Source organism: Schistocerca piceifrons, chromosome 3, assembly GCF_021461385.2.
Source record: "Schistocerca piceifrons isolate TAMUIC-IGC-003096 chromosome 3, iqSchPice1.1, whole genome shotgun sequence".
In the NCBI taxonomy this organism is placed as follows: domain Eukaryota; kingdom Metazoa; phylum Arthropoda; class Insecta; order Orthoptera; family Acrididae; genus Schistocerca; species Schistocerca piceifrons.
Window position 1 is genome coordinate 542,769,514 of NC_060140.1, and position 17,057 is coordinate 542,786,570.

The 17,057-nt window shown below is 42.8% G+C and overlaps 1 protein-coding gene across 1 annotated transcript in view; it reads left to right on the forward strand.

Annotated features, from left to right (window-relative positions):
- Positions 1 to 17,057, forward strand: part of LOC124788822 (neuropeptide Y receptor type 2-like) — a 132,627-nt gene that overhangs the window by 60,809 nt on the left and 54,761 nt on the right. Inside the window, exon 3 of the mRNA XM_047256103.1 lies at positions 6,043 to 6,361. Coding sequence (XP_047112059.1) covers positions 6,043 to 6,361 — 319 coding nt within the window. The remainder of the gene's footprint in view (positions 1 to 6,042; positions 6,362 to 17,057) is intronic.

A 17,057-nucleotide genomic window follows, 5' to 3' on the forward strand; every position in this document is an offset into this window, starting at 1 on the left:
AACAGCAATGATAAAAAATACAAAAGGCAAAGCAAGCAGCATAAATTACAACTAATATAAGGCAATGAGCAGCAAACAAGAAAAATAAATGCCTAGTAAAACTGGCTTAACAGCGTAATACAAAGTCAAATTCTGTAACATTATGCTTGGCAACCAGCAGCAGCAAATGATATAACAAGTACCTAAACATGACAAGTCTCAAACAGAAAAAATTTTACACTAAAGACAACAATGCAGACAAGGGAAATGTATAATCGCATCTTAATGTGTATGTAATTAAAGTGGTGCACCACAACTATTTCTACAAAAGAAATTACCAAGTACTTGAAAAGAAAATGATATATGCAGATAATGTTATTAGTCCCTTCTTATTGTTCTTTCCATTCCAAGAGCTCCTTTTTCGAAGAATGTGGGTCATAACATAATTATTTAATAGATCTGTTGACAGAAAGTGTTCACATTAGGAAATGCATTTAATTTTATTTTATGAAACCAATGCTGCAAGACAGCTGGAAACCAGATATCAAATGAAATAAGCAACTATGTACAAAGTAAAGCATAAAATAATCATTCAGTAGTCATGAGGCATTTCATAAGTTAGTAGAAATTCTCTCAATTCTCATAGATAGACACTTGTCCTAATCGGGTGTGCAGATGTAAGAATGTTTCCAAGTTATGAGCGTGTCGTATCGTATTTGCGATGCTTTCTCCAAAGGAATGTCAATAGCGAGGATAATGATAATGGCCTCTCTTTTTTTTCTCTACCTGTACCTCTGAAAGGCACATGCTACTGTTTTTTTTTTTTTTTTTTCAGGCGACTGTCGCCCAGCTGGGTGCCCACGACGCATTACGTGCAGGTGGTCACTTAACTTTCTTACCGAAATATTTACGACACCTGTTTGGATTACAGTGACAGTCTCATATAAAAAATTTCACCGGTCGAGAATTTGCGTTGCAAATGTGTAGAAACAAAATCCTATGAATATAACAGTGTTCAAAACGTTTTCGTCGGCATTGTGATACGTTCATACATTTACACACATTTCATAACTCTTAAAGTACGATTCTTGGTTTCCAACAACCTTTTTCACAAATCAGCATCCCTAACCACTATTCATTATTTCTTACCTTATTACACACATACGTATTCGTAGACATTCTTCAATATTTCATTATACTAAATACGTAGCATAATCAAATTCCTCATATAGCATCATCTCATTGATCATAAATATACCTCAACAGCATAATACACATCGTCGTCATAATAATACCATCATAATACCTCAGTCAAATCTCAAAAACGTCGTAGCTTTTTGCAATAATGTCAAAACCTAAAAAAAAATTGTCTGCTCATTTCAAGAGTGTCATCTACCTCAAACGTACTTTAAAATCATGCTCCCTTACCAAATACATCGTTCAAAGCTCTTATAGTATCACAATGGTTCCGAAAAAATATGAACAGTTTACAAAGTACAGACAAAATACAGTTTCATAAGTGTGAAGTTATCCAACTCTGTAATTGCGTAAACATCTGTCACTGATGTAGTAAAAAAAATGTTTTTCTCTGCAAATAATCAGATAGCTGTGTAATTCTGTGTTAGAGAAATATGGTACCGATGTGTAAAGTTGTATAAGCAAATACCATATTAGCTAGGGCTCCTTGTGCTTGCCAAACACATGGTACACAAAGTAGGCGTGTACCCCCCTGAGGATTAATGTAATTATACCCTCAGGTGTTACAGATTACAACTGTTATATCCTAGGCAGTAATGCCAACCGAGCCCGCTGCCAAAAGGTTGGCAGCATCAAAGTCCGGACACCGTCCGCATAAGCAGCGCCAGCGATACAGGAAATCGCCGCAAGTCTGCGCGCGCCACCGCTGGCTTCTGGCTTCTTAAGCGCTGGAGTCGCGAGCGCTAGGGCAGTTCTGTATTCGCCGCTCAGTTGTATACTCGCCACCGAATTGTGTACTTGCTAGTCAGTTGTGTGTTCATCGCAGTAGAGTTGTTGTTTGTCGTCAGCCGACGCTGACCTAGCCGCTCCGACTCGAACTAGACAGATTTCTGTAGACACAGAGTTCACTACTGTGTTTCTGTATCTTCATTAATAAAGATAAGTACCGACTTTTATTTAATCAGAGTGTTTGGGTTTTCATCTTTCTGTTTACTGTTCCAGCGGACCGGTCGGCCCGCTATTAAAAGTGTGGCGGTGACTTCGTAAGCCATTTCTACAGCCAAGTGTTTGTCGCTACGAACACCGCCACAAAAACAACAATGGAATGAAATTATTACGGAAAACCCTTGTATCATTGTACTTCAAATATCTTAAATAATGCATGTTTTCAGTGCGAAATTAATCACTCAAATACGTGTCCTGTAGCGCTAAATGTGCGTCTTGCTGTAAGATAATCTCTGTGGAAGTGTCGTAGTTATCGTCCTACGAAAGCTAAGTTCTGCAGAAACCAATGTACTTACCTCATGATACACCAAATTTCAAGTAAACCAAAATGTTGCATTAAAATCTCATTAGCAGTACTGGTAAATGTTCTAAGTATGTGAGCCTTATAGTCGTTACGTAATCGTGCAACTAACAAGCAAGAATGCACACACACAATAACACTGTCTCATCTCTTCACAATAACAATGCATTCGTTTTTTTCTGTTTAAATAAGTTCTCTTGGTTCTTGACTGGATATTTAACTTCAAACATTGTTGCATGTAAATAGATTCTAAGTCTTACAAAGCATACTAGAAATGCGAAGCGAAAAATTTTATGGCAAAGACTAAGTTAAAAAGCAGATTATCTGTCAATAAACGGTATTACATGTGAAATGTGGTGCAAGCCTTTACTCTTCCTACTATGCAAAGCTCGAGCTTCAACGGAATTATCGTGTCGTATACGTCGGTAAAGAATACTGGAATTTTTCTCAAGGTTAGCTATGTTATTTTTCTCCCAGCCAGCCGGCGAACGTGGCTGCCTGCGGTGCAAGTCATTTTCTGTCCCTTTGTTGGCGCGCGTCGTTATTGGGATTAGGAGTCCTAACTTCTACTAATTCGCCTTGTCGAGAGGGCCCTGCTCTGTTTGAATCCCGCCAGTTCTGATGCAATTCAGCTCTGTCGTTATGATCATATCGTCTGTCGTCATGTCGGTAGATTCCGTAGTTTCTTTCTTGTCGGTCACGTGGTGGAGAATTTCTCCCTGAATCGTAACTGCGAGCTGGACCGTTGCGTCTAAAGTTATTCTGTCTCCCTTGATAATAATTATTTTGGTTCCCATATTGTCTGTTTCTCTGATTGTCTCTGTGATAGTCACTACCGCGGAGAGGTGATCCTTCCCTGTAATTATTACTACTCTGCCAACGGTTGTCATACGGGTGGTGTCTGTTTTGGTCACGATATGTGTTGTGAGAATAGCCTTGTCGTGTCCAGTTATTATTTCTGTCATCGCGGAATTGTGACGGATGTGACCTGTAATTGTTGTGCTCCTGTTTTCGCGTTCCGCGAATGTCAGTGTCAATTTCCAGTTCTTGTAAGAGCCCCTGAAAAGCTTCAATGTCGTCTTTGCAACGTCCTGCCAAAATAATATGCCGTAAATGTTGTAGATAAGTTAGTGTCCTGATCCGAAAGTTCGTCTACTTTCTCCGATAGTGAACACATTTCCTCTGTGTGTTTTTCTGAACCAAGTTTCAGAGTGTCCATTAGTGTTGAAATCGTATCTACTGTGTCTACATCTACATCCACATCTATACTCCGCGAGCCACCTTACGGTGTGTGGCGGAGGGTACTTATTGTACCACTATCTGATCCCCCCTTCCCTGTTCCATTCACGAATTGTGCGTGGGAAGAACGACTGCTTGTAAGTCTCCGTATTTGCTCTAATTTCTCGGATCTTTTCGTTGTGATCATTACGCGAGATATATGTGGGCGGTAGTAATATGTTGCCCATCTCTTCCCGGAATGTGCTCTCTCGTAATTTCGATAATAAACCTCTCCGTATTGCGTAACGCCTTTCTTGAAGTGTCCGCCACTGGAGCTTGTTCAGCATCTCCGTAACGCTCTCGCGCTGACTAAATGTCCCCATGACGAATCGCGCTGCTTTTCGCTGGATCATGTCTATCTCTTCTATTAATCCAACCTGGTAGGGGTCCCATACTGATGAGCAATACTCAAGAATCGGACGAACAAGCGTTTTGTCCTTTAACTTTTCTTGAGTTTTTGCAAGTTGCGCAACCGAATCAGTAGATGCAACTGAGTCAATTTTAGCCTGCAAGGTGTCGTGATTTTCATGAACAATGGTTTGCAGTTCTTTTATGGCTGCTTCGTGATTCTGTAATGCATTTTCATGCCGCGAAAAAATAGGTCGAAAATGCTCACAAATTTGTGTTTTTACGTCATACAGACTTTTTTGACATTTCGATTCAATGTTATGTAACTCAGTAGTTAAATCTTCACGTGTTTGTTCAAGTGTGGTGTCTAACTTCCGAAGATTTTGTTCCATTGTGTCTAACGTTTTAAGATTTTGTTCCACTGAGTCTAACTTCTGAAGATTTTGTCCCATTCGTTTCTGATTTTGTTCAAGCATTGTGTCTAACTTTTGTAGCCTTTGTCCCATTTGTTGCACTAACTGTAATAACAATGCACTGGTGTCTGAAACATGTTCCTCAGTGCTTTTCGGCAGTGAAGTTGCACCGGCAACATTTACATTTTGACAAGCAGAAAATGTGTCTTGACTTATTTGCGGAAAGGGTGAGGACGCAAAACCTGAATCTACAGTATTTGCAAGATTGTGTCCTGTCATTTCGGATTCCTGAGGTAAGCTGTTGCCGACCGATCGATCGATAATGCTTCCCTGTTCACTAATTGTTTCACTGTCAACACCATTGTTTGCAGCCCGCTCCATTTCCCTATGTACAATTACCAAATTACTACTTTGAACATTAGTTAATTCATTACTCGGTGGCGCTAACACACTGCTTTCGTCTTCACCGTCATTTCTCAGTTTACTTTGGAGCCTAGTATTACGTTTTTCACTCGCCATTATTGTCACGATATTTCACACGATAACACAGAAAAACACAATTTGAAGAGCAACAATAAGAGAACACATTAACATAGCACTGAACATAATATCTCGTTAATTGCAAGCGCAGCAGCGAAATACTTGGTGCAAATCTACGTGCTTGCCACAACTGTTTTACTGTACAACAATGAAAAACTACAACTACAATGGAAATTCTCTGTATAATTACGCGCTAGCAATAAACAAAAGCTACACTAATTACACAAACTACAAGAAAAAAAATCAGAAGATTCCAGTGAGGTATCCTCAGCTAAGGGTCGCCATATGAAACGTCCCCTTTTTAAAGACTGTGCGTAAACTGACACACAATATTGTTAGCCCAACGCAATCTGACTTTAAAAAATCCCTACAAAAGAATGGCCCTGACTAACATTGACCTATACCATTCATAAATCACTTACCTCACCAAAAATCTTCGTTACTCGAACTACTGCAATACAGCGAGCCCACTACTGCCAGCTAAATAAAAGATTCAAACTACTGAAGGCACTAACTACTGATAGGCACAGTTAGCAAATGAAAGATTTTAATAGAGAACAAACAATGTATTTACCTTAATAGTCATAATATATATAGCAGTTCATGACACCCAGTTTTAAAAATTTCACAACTCCGCCATCTCTCTCCCCACATCCACCACTGCTGGCGGCTCACCTCCAACTGCGCAACGCTACGCGCTGTTCACATCCAGCTGCCGCTGCCCAACACTACAATGGCAGACAACAATGCAAACTAGCCACAGACTGCACACAGCACAGCCAGTGATTTTTATACGGAGGTGGCGTTACCTATAAAAAAACCTAAACAGCCTACTTATAACTTTAATGGCCACAGTGTCCCATTCTCCTCAGCCTGCAAACAGTCTAAAACTGTAAAACCTCCCGGATGCTGTCGACTCGGTTGTTGGCAACCAGTTGATAAGGCGTAAGACTGCTCAAGCTGCCTGGCGGTGTTGGGCAGGTGGTGGAGCGCGTGACGCTGCCGCTGGTGGGCGGCCCCGGGCCGCAGCTGCAGCTGGTGCTGTACGAGGCGTGCATCGAGCGCTGGCCGTCGCGGCGCCTGCAGCTGGCGTACGCGGCGGGGCTGCTGCTGCTGCAGGCCGTGCTGCCCGCCGCCGTGCTCGCCACGGTGCACGCGCGCATCGCCCGCTACCTGCACGCGCACGCCAACACCGCCGCCGACTCCCGCCGCGCGCGCCGCGAGCTGCGCAGGAACCGCCGCACCACGCTGCTGCTCTCCGGCGTCGCCGTACTCTTCGTCGTCTCCTGGCTGCCGCAAGGTAGGCTAGACGCACTGCGCGTGGCGTAGCTATTGTCGAGACGGCGCAACGAGGTCCCTGACATCTCGCGGCGCCTTTGCCAGCCTTCAGGTGTGAAAAAGGATACAGACTAAAACATTACCCATCTGCAGAGCTTTGAAAAGCACTGATGTGTTGCTGTAGAGGTGCTCACAAAATCGCCGTATGCGGGACTGCAAAGCTCGCGGGCCTACACTGGAAATGTCAGTGAACAGGTTAAACGTTAACTCATCTGTAGTCTTGGAGGCAGTCTTATGCCTTTGCAAATGCAGAATGGAGAGCGACTCAGGAGGCTGTTTCTTACTCCATGCAACACGTTAACTGATGTGGTAGCTGCAGCAAGACGCTAAACCATCGTAGCGGGACTTTGAATTTCACCGCGCTACACTCGTTCCCTCAGATATAAATTATACCGCCGCAGCTGTAAGAGCGCTCGACTGCAGAGAGAATATATAAGAAAATGAAGGTACTAAAATTGTAACTCTTTTTGTTTTCTATCCGTTTTTTGTCTCTGAGAGCGGAAGCTTAACTCACTTATTAGCTAGTCTTGGTCGGATTAAGACGAAAAAACTCATTGATGTGCAGACGTATTGTGGAAGTTGGTATGAAATTCGGAGGATGGAAGTAGCAACGTAAAATAAATTACATTCAATACCAAGATGGTTTTGATTTGTATAAATTAGTGATTTCTGGAAGGTTGCAAAATTTCCGAACAGCTACTACTTTTCACGCAGAAGTGAAGTAGGAGATTTTTGAAGACACGGACACCGCACGAAAGAAGACATGTTAACATGGTAAAGGATAAACTCTTGGATACGCCCTTTCCTCCCGTTAATCACATTTTGTTATTCTCTGTTCTCCTTCAAATAATTTTTGTAGTGGAGATTGGTTTGACTTTTGCTCCGAAACGCCACAAGGACCACCCCAACAATAGCTTTTCCAAATCACTATGTCCGATAATTTTTCTGTAATACTAAGTCCGATTTGCATTTCATTCTTTCATTTTTTCACGGTCATTAACGATTTTAAAACCCCCTTGTTATTCACCATTTCTTCCCACATTTTCAACCTTTTCTTTTCTTCTCTTTTTCTTTTTATCAATCAATACACCGTATTCCAGCCTTTGCCTCCACTTCTCTCTGCTGTAGTGTTAGTGATAATCTTCACAGTGGTTATGAGATCGGTATATCAAATTGTAGTCAGTATACTCTTTAGTTTTAGACATATATAAATTTCCTTAAAACACAAAATTTTCAGTATTTACAAACATATTACAGATTATAGTACAGGTTGTACATAAAGTCTGGGAACACTTTCAATTATTTATTGCACAAGAACTAAACATTATACAGATGTCATACAATTTCCATTTTGAAGAGAAACTCTGAAAGCTTCTTTTACGAACATTCGATATGCGAACCATGAATGATCTGGCAGACGTCAGAACGGTAATCGAATTCTTCCCATACCCGTGCCAGCTTGTCGTGCTCGACTTGGGAGTCGCTTCCTGTATTCTCTCCCGGGGCTCTGCTACATCACGTGGTAGAGGTGGTACATGCACTAGATCTTTAATGTGTCCCCACAGGAAAAAGTCACACGGAGAAAGATCTGGTGATTGGGGAACCCATTTCATGAAACAGCGGTCCCCACCTGTAGCACGGTCGATCCATTGATGCGGCAGCTCCATGTTCAGGTACCCACGAACTTTACGATGTAAATGGGGTGGAGCCCCATCCTGCTGAAAGATGGAGAGGCCGATTGCATTTGAGGCATCAGCCATTGTTGCACCATGTGGAAGTAGGAATATCCTGTGACAGTGCTCTCGACGAAGTGCTCTCGCACCTGATCTCGACATGTTTGCGACTAGCGCCGACTATCGGCAAATAACCGAAGGGACATGAACGGGAATCAGTGGTAGGGAAGGGAGTGAGACAGGATTGTAGCCTCACCGCGATGTTATTCAAATGGCTCTGAGCTCTATGGGACTTAACATCTGAGGTCATCAGTCCCCTAGAACTTAGAAACTACTTAAACCTAACTAACCTAAGGACATCACACACATCCATGCCCGAGGCAGGATTCGAACCTGCGACCGTAGTGGTCACGCGGTTCGAGACTAAAGCGCCTTTAAGCGCGCGGCCACACTGGCCGGCGCGATGTTATTCAATCTGTATATTGAGCAAGCAGTAAAGGAAACAAAAGAAAAATTCGGAGTAGGTATTAAAATCCATGGAGAGGAAATAATAACTTTAATGTTCGCCGATGGCATTGTAATTCAGTCAGAGACAGCAAAGGACTTGGAAGAGCAGTTGAACGGAATGGATAGTGTCTTGAAAGGAGGATATAAGACGAACATCAACGAAAGGAAAACGAGGGTAATGGAATATAGTCGAATTAAGTCGGGTGATGCTGAGGGAATTAGAGTAGGAAATGAGACACTTAAAGTAGTAAATGAGTTTTGCTATTTGGGGAGCAAATTAACTGATGATTGTCGAAGTAGAGAGGATATAAAATGTAGACTGGCAATTGCGAGGAAAGCGTTTCTGAATAAGAGAAATTTGTTAACATCGCGTATAGATATAAGTGTCAGGAAGTCGTTTCTGAAAGTATTTGTATGGAGTGTAGCCATGTATGGAAGTGAAACATGGACGATAAATGGTTTGGACAAGAAGAGAATAGAAGCTTTCGAAATGTGGTGCTACATAAGAATGCTGAAGATTAGATGGGTAGATCACATAACTAATGAAGAGGTATTCAATAGGATTGGGGAGAAGAGGAATTTGTGGCACAACTTGACTAGCAGAAGGGATCGGTTGGTAGGACTTGTTCTGAGGCATCATGGGATAACCAATTTGGTATTGGAGGGCAGTGTGGAGGGTAAAAATCCTAGAGGGAGACCAAGAGATTAATACACTAAGCAGATTCAGAAGGATGTAGGCCGCAGTACGTACTGGGAGATGAAGAATCTTGCACATGATATAGTAGCATGGAGAGCTGCATCAAACCAGTCTCAATACTGAAGACCATAACAACAACCGAACTACGCCGTGGCGGCATACATGAAACAAAAATTTCACGGTTTCTCTTCAAAGTGACATATGTATAATATCTGTACAATATTTGATTCCTGTGCAATAAATAACTGGAAGTGTTCGTGAACTTTATGTACACCCTGTATTAGGATATGCATGTAATAAAGGGAAAGTCTAAATGAACAATATTTTTACTTTGTATATAATTGGGAATAGTTGACCATTTAAAATACTGTTGCGCAGTAGTAAACAATGATCAAAAAGCAATCTGCAGTTTCTATTTTTCCATATTTCTGGGAAACATTTGACTTTGTTTCTCACTGTATACTGTTAATGAAGATCTGACCTTTTAGAAAGGGTTCTAAGAGATGTGAATGACTCAAAGACTTCTTGTGTAACAGAAAGTAGTGTGTTGTCCTGGACGGAAAGGGTTCATCAGAGACAAGGTTACTGTTATTAGTGCTCCAGGGTAATTATAATAGGGTCACTCCTTTACTCTGTACCGGTAAATGATCCAACGGATAGAGTTAGCAGTCTCATACTCTTTGTTTACTTCACTGCATTGTTCGGGAAAAAGTCGTTGATTGACTGCAGACTGAATGATCGGGTACAAGAATAATACACACCTACATTGACATTAATTATGTGGTTACCAGGTCTGCTGGGTTTTGGTGGCGATTTTATATCGAACATGGACGCACGTGCAGCTGGAGAAGGGGGTTAGTTAGTATTGAAACTTTCCTTTTGCATTTTGCTTACATCTGCTGGAATCTGACATTGCTGGCATCAGTGCCAAGTAAGGCGAATACTTCGTCCCATCGTCTCTTAGTACGTCAGTCTCCAGTCTGGCCTTCCTGAAGCAGGCACTAATATTTGCTCCTACTGCTGAATCACTGGAGCCTCGTGTTCAGCAATGAGCTGCGACCTGATGTGACCGCTTCATGTGAATATGAAGGACTGCGACTCTCCCCAGGTGATACAAGGCGAGGAAATTGTCTGTTGGCGCAGTGATAGAGGTGGGGATGCTCGGATCCCAAGCTTCACAGTTCCGTAACTGTGGCAGAATCCCGAGCTGCCCAAACGCCCAGAGGTTTAGACGGCAGACAGGCATTCGAGGTTTGGTGATGGTAGCGGTGGTCGCGACATCGTCAGAGAGATGTATAACGTAGACTGGACGTCACACTGCAGCCCGTCTGCTTCACAATGATGGGTGGACCAGCTGACTTTGTGGAAGTGTCCAGATGTGTGCCACGCAGGATTACAGTGGAACAGAGGCAATTACCAAGACTGGACTGTTTTCATGCAACAGTCAGTGTAACTACTGACGCTTTCTGCAGCACTACCACCCCCAGGCTAAGTGGAAATTTGACGACGTAGGACTTATGACCTCTGTTGAGTTGCCGAACTGGCAGGGTTGTCGACTATTGGCTATCAATACACAGGACCTGATGCACTGTCTTCAGCTTCAAATACTGCTGCAGTTCATTCCATTAACAGGATACAGGATGACTTAGACTGAATTTATACTTGATGCGATCAATGTCAGCCTGCTATAAATGTAGAAACTTGAAAGTTAATGCAGATAAATAGGAAAAACAACCTTGTAATAAGTGCATTAACTATTATTGCTACTGTGCGTGACACAGTCATGTAGGTTTCATTTCTGGCTACAGTATTACAAAGTTACACGAAATGGAATGGGAAAGTAAGATCAGTTTTAGGGAAGGTAAATGGTCGACGTAGATTTAATGGGAGAATTGGAAATTGGGAATTTTTGCTAAAGTCGTATGGGACCAAACTGCTGAGGTCATCGGTCCCTAAGCTTACGCACTACTTAATCTTACTTAAAGTATCTTACGCTAAGGACTACACACACATGTATGCCCGACTCGAACTCCGACGGAGAGACTCACGCGGAAATGTGAGAATTCTAAGACGATATATCTCATTTATAAACGGGACTACGTAAACAAGATTTGTGTAACCCATTCTTGAATAATGCTCGAGTATTTGGGACCCCCCAGCAGGTGAGGTTGAAGGGAAACGTCGAAATAATTCACAGGTTTGCTGTTGTAATTGTTACCAGCTGGTCTGATCAACAAGCGAATGTTACAGATATGCTCCGTGTATTCGAATCCCTGAAGAGTAGACGATGTTATTTTCTCGAAAATATATTGAGAAAAGAGTATCGGCATTTGCGTATGACTGCAGAACCATTCTACTGCTGCCACCGTACATCTCTAACAAGGCAAACTGAGGCTCGTTCAGAGGCACAGAGGCAGTCGTTCTTTCCTGTTTCTATTTCAGGGAGGAACAGGAGGGAGTAGGTTGTTGTACGAGGTACCCTCTGCCGTCCACCGTACAGCGGCTTTCGGAATACATGCAAACGTAAATATCATGGAAACTTTAATGTCGCAGCCGAATGCTAGCGTAAACAAACATGGGGGTCTCCGTGGGGAGAGAAACCGTATGGCAGTGCTTCCAGCTTACACACATTTTTTGTGCTTCTGCGAATTCAAAACTAGTTCAAATGGCTCTGAGCACTATGGGACTTAACTTCTAAGGTCATCAGTCCCCTAGAACTTAGAACTACTTAAACCTAACTAACCTAAGCACATCACACACATCTTCCATCGGTCATTGGTTATTTTACAGTCTTGGTGGCAGAATTACTTAACTTAATCTACTTCGTGACCATCGATCCCAATAACAAGTTTTTCGCTGATCTTATTTCTACTACTTCTCAGTACCTTTGTCTTTCTTCGATTTACTCTCACTCCATACACTGTAGTCATTAGACTGTTCATTCCGATCAGCAGATCATCTAATTCTTCTTCACTATCACTCAGGATAGCAATGTCATTACCGAATCGTATAATTGATATTCTTTCACCTTGAATTTTAATTCCACTCCCCGAACCTTTCCTGCAGTCCGGAACCGCGGCACTGCTACGGTCGCAGGTTCGAATCCTGCCTCGGGCATGGGTGTGTGTCATGTCCTTAGGTTAGTTAGGTTTAAGTAGTTCTAAGTTGTAGGGGATTTATGACCTAAGATGTTGAGTCCCGTAGTGCTCAGACCATTTGAACCATTTTTGAACCGAACCTTTCTTTTATTTCCACCATTGCTTTCTCGATGTACGGACTGAACCATAGGAGGTAAAGCCTACATCCTTGTCTTACACGCTTTTTAATCCGAGAACCTCGTTCGTTGTCGTCCACTCATATTATTCCCTCTTGGCTGTTGTACATATTGTATATGACCCGCCTCTTCCATTAACTTAACCCTATTTTTCTCAGAATTTCGAACATCTTGCATCATTTTCCATTGTCGAAGCCTTTTTGCACGTCGACAAATCCTATGAACGTGTCATGATTTTTCTTTAGGCTTGCTTTCATTATTAACCGCGGGGTAGTCGCGCGGTCTTAGGCGCCTTGTCACGGTCCGTGCAGTTCCTCCGTCGGAGGTTCGAGTCCTCCCTCGGGCAGGTGTGTGTGTTGTCCTTAGCGTAAGTTAGTTTAAGTTAGATTAAGTAGTACATAAGCTTGGGGACAGATGACTTCAGCAGTTTGGTCCCACAAGACCGTACCACAAATTTCTTTCCTAAGGCCAAACTAATGGTCATCTATCGCATCCTCAATTTTTTTCCACTCTTCTGTATATTATTCGTCTAAGCAACTTGGCTGCATGAGCTGTTAAGCTCATTCTGTGGTAATTGTAGCACCTGTCAGCTCTTGCCGTCTTCGGAATTGTGTGGATGGTGCTTTTCCGAAAGTCAGATGGTATGTCCCCAGACTCATACATTCTACATACCAACGTGAATAGTCGCTTTGTTGCCTCTTCCTTCTACGACTTTAGAAATTCTGATGGAATGTCATCAATCCCTTCTGCCTTATTTGATATTAAGTCCTCCAAAGATCTTTTAAATTCTGATTCCAATACTGTATCCTTTATCTCTTCTGAATCAACTTCTGTTTTTTCTTCTTTCACATCAGACCAATCCTCCCCCTCATAGACGATTTAAATGTACTCTTTCCATCTATCCGCTCTCTCCCCTGAAATTAACAGTGGAATTCTCGTGGTACCCTTAATGTTATCACCCTTGCCTTTAATTTCACCGAAGGTTGTTTTGAATTTCCTGTATGCTGGGTCTGTCCTTCCGACACATTTATTATACGACGTCTTCACATTTTTCCTGCAGCCATCTCGTCTTAGCTTCCCTGTACTTACTATTTATTTCATTCCTCAGCGACTTGTATATCTCTATTCCTGTATTTCATGGATGTTTTTTGTGCTTCCTTTTTCATCGATCAATTGAAGTATTTCTTCTGTTACCCATTGTTCCTTCGCAGTTACTTTCTTTGTGTCAATGTTTTCCTTCCCAACGTCTGTGTTGGCCCTTTTTAGAGATGTCCGTTCCTCTTCAACTGTACTGCCTACTGAGCTATTCAAATGGTTCAAATGGCTCTGAGCACCATGGGACTTAACGTCTAAGATCATCAGTCCCCTAGAACCTAGAAATACGTAAACCTAACTAACCTAAGTACATCACACACATCCATGCCCGAGGCAGGATTCTAAGCTGCGACCGTAGTGGTCGCGCGGTTCCAGACTGTAGCGCCTAGAACCGCTCGGCCACCCCGGCCGGCACTGGGCTAATCCTTATTGCTGTATCTATAGCCTTAGAGATCTTCAACCGTATCTCGTCATTCCTTAGTACTTCCGTATCCCAGTTCTTTGCGTATTGACTCTTTCTGACTATTGTCTTAAACTTCAGCCTACTCTTCACCACTACTATATTGCGATCTGAGTCTATGTCTGCTCCTGCGTACGCTTTACAATCCAGTATCTGATTTCGGAATCTCTGTCTTGCCATTGCCAGTGCTATTCCGCTTTTGCTGTCTTCCTTTCACCGTTTGTCTTTGGTTATTTTTCTACCTAGGTAGCAGTTAAGTTTCGCGCAGTCCTCATTTCTGTTGCCTCTCACTACTTTCGTCTTTCTGGGATTTACTTTCAATCCATAGTCTGTACTTATTAGACTGTTCACTCTGTTCATCAGATTATGTAATCCTTCTTGACTCAGGATAGCAATGTCTTCCGCTAATCGTATCGTTGATATCCTTTCCCTCTGCATCTTCATTCCACTCGTGAACCTTTCTTTTATTTGCACCATTGCTTCTTCTATGTACAGGTTGAACAGCAGGGGCGAAGTACTACCTTCCTGTCTCACAGTCCTGTTAATCCGAGCACGTCGCTCTTCGTCGTGCGCTCTTACTATTCTCTCTAAGCCCTTGTACAATTGTGACCCGGTGACATCGTGCATTGACATCTATAATAGTCCAAATATTTCTTTGAGCACATGAAGTCGATGAATGCCTGCAAATGGTCCCCATGTAGCCGAACGTAACCCTCTCCAATCAAGGATCAGCTGTGTTGGATCAAAGGACCCAGTCCATTCCATGTAAATACAGCCATCACTATTATGGAACCACGACTAGCTTCCACATGGCCTTGTAGGCAACCTGGGTCCATGGCTTCACAGTGTGTGCGTCACACTCCAACTCTGCTGTCAGCTCTCACCAACTGAAATCGTTAGTCATCCAACCAGGCCACGGTTTTCCAGCCGTCTAAGGTTCTTCCGATATGTGACAAGCCCAGGAGAGATGCTGCAGGCGATGTCGCGCTGTTAGAAAAGGGACTCGCCTCGGCCGACTGCTGCCATAATCCATTAACGCGAAATTTGGCGCACTGACCGAACGGATACGTTCATCGTTCGTCTCACATTGATCTCTGCTGTTATTTCATGCAGCTTCTCATGTATGTTAGCACTGACAATTCTTCTCCAACGCCGCTGTTCTCGGTCGTTAAGCAGAGGTCATCGGCCATTGCGTTGTCCATCGTGAGAGGTAGTGCCTGCGATGTGGTATTCTCGGCACGCTCTTGGCACTGTGGATCTCGGAATACTGAATTCAACAACTATTTCCGAAATGAAGTGTCCCACGAGTCTAGCTCCAACAACACCGCCTTCTACGTCTGTTAATTATCCCTGTGTGCCATAACGAATCACATGAGTACAAATGACAGCTACGCACCGCCCTTTTATAGCTTGTCTACGCGATACTGCAGCCATCTATATATGTGCATATCGCTACCACATCTTTTTTGTTACCTCAGTGTAGTACAAACGCAACTGGATTCGTCGACAATTAAAAAGCTCGAATATTGTGGCAGTTAAACATTTAGACAAACATTCAAGTGGTAGAGAGGAAGTGAAGACAGGTACACTCCCGACCAATCTGCATGTGACGTTCTCTCATTTCATTAATAGTTATTTCCGAAAGATATGTCACAAACTAAAACTGCCTTCACTAATAAAAATGGGCTGTTCAGTTGGTTAACGAAAGTGGCAAGAATCAATACGTGTCAGTATTATCGAAACGATTTTTCACTATACTATTTCTAAGCCAATAATCAGTAGATGGAGATACCAAGTAGCAGAAACACGTAAGGGCAGATCGAAATCAACGTTAATGTTAAATGCACTGTTTTTGAATTTTTCTTTCTGACACAAGAGAAAAGACGGCGGAACTATCTTTGATAATTGTATGGGCTAGCAAGCTTATCGTGCCTCCTGTCAAAACTATACAGGAAATGTGATAGGAGGAAACATCTCATCTCCACACATGGGTGATAGCGGCCGAGTAGATGCGGACAACAGCAAATTGCAAGCCACATTCTATATCACGTTCTTCGTCCAACATCATGTACAGAGGTTGATATAATTCATTCCAGCCCAAGTGTCTTGGAGCTTGAAAAGTTCTGAGCATCTGATATGGAGTTCGTGGTTTCTTTGTTAGCCTGTGTATTTGCACGTGTATGGCTAGGGGATTCTTTCTCCTCTAATTCCGTTCTTTAGTTTCCTGCAATAACAATTAATATCTCATATGCCCCGATCGTGATCACCCGCTATCGGCTCACTTTGTGACATTTTCAGCAGCGTATCATATAGATAACACAAGAGGATAGTGCAGTTTTGGTATCATGAACCACAGTTAGATACTTGTTAACATAAACGAACTGAGATGTCATTGGTTTAGTATATAAATCTATAATATACAAGGTGAATATTAATAAAACCGACAACAGGAAGGAAGCATTCGTAACTGTAACTGGAGGAAAATATGTCCTATGAACATGTGTTTGAAAATTCACCGTTGCCATGGTAGATGGGGTTGACGAATGCCAGTTCCTCTGAACACGTACCGTGAGTTAGTTGTGTGTTGGAGACTGTGTGATTGACGCAGTGTACTGTAAGCAGCAGACTGGGACAGTGTTCATGTCGGGATGTAGTATGTTTACGGCCAGATAGATATAAGCGGCCGAGAGGCAGCCCAGATACACAAGACCAAGTACTCTCGAAGATACCAACCACATCACACAACATTTCAAGCCCATATTGGGCTTTCAGACAGATGAATGTGCAAGGAGGCGTCGGACTGCGCGTGTACCAGATCTGCAGGACAGGCTTCTAAGGCATACTGAGGCCAGCCCTCGTACAAGTTGCAGGCAAGTGGCCCGGCAAGTGGCGTAAGTCGGACTGTGGCTGTGGGGTACCCTGGATGGCAACCACCACCACCACCATCACCTG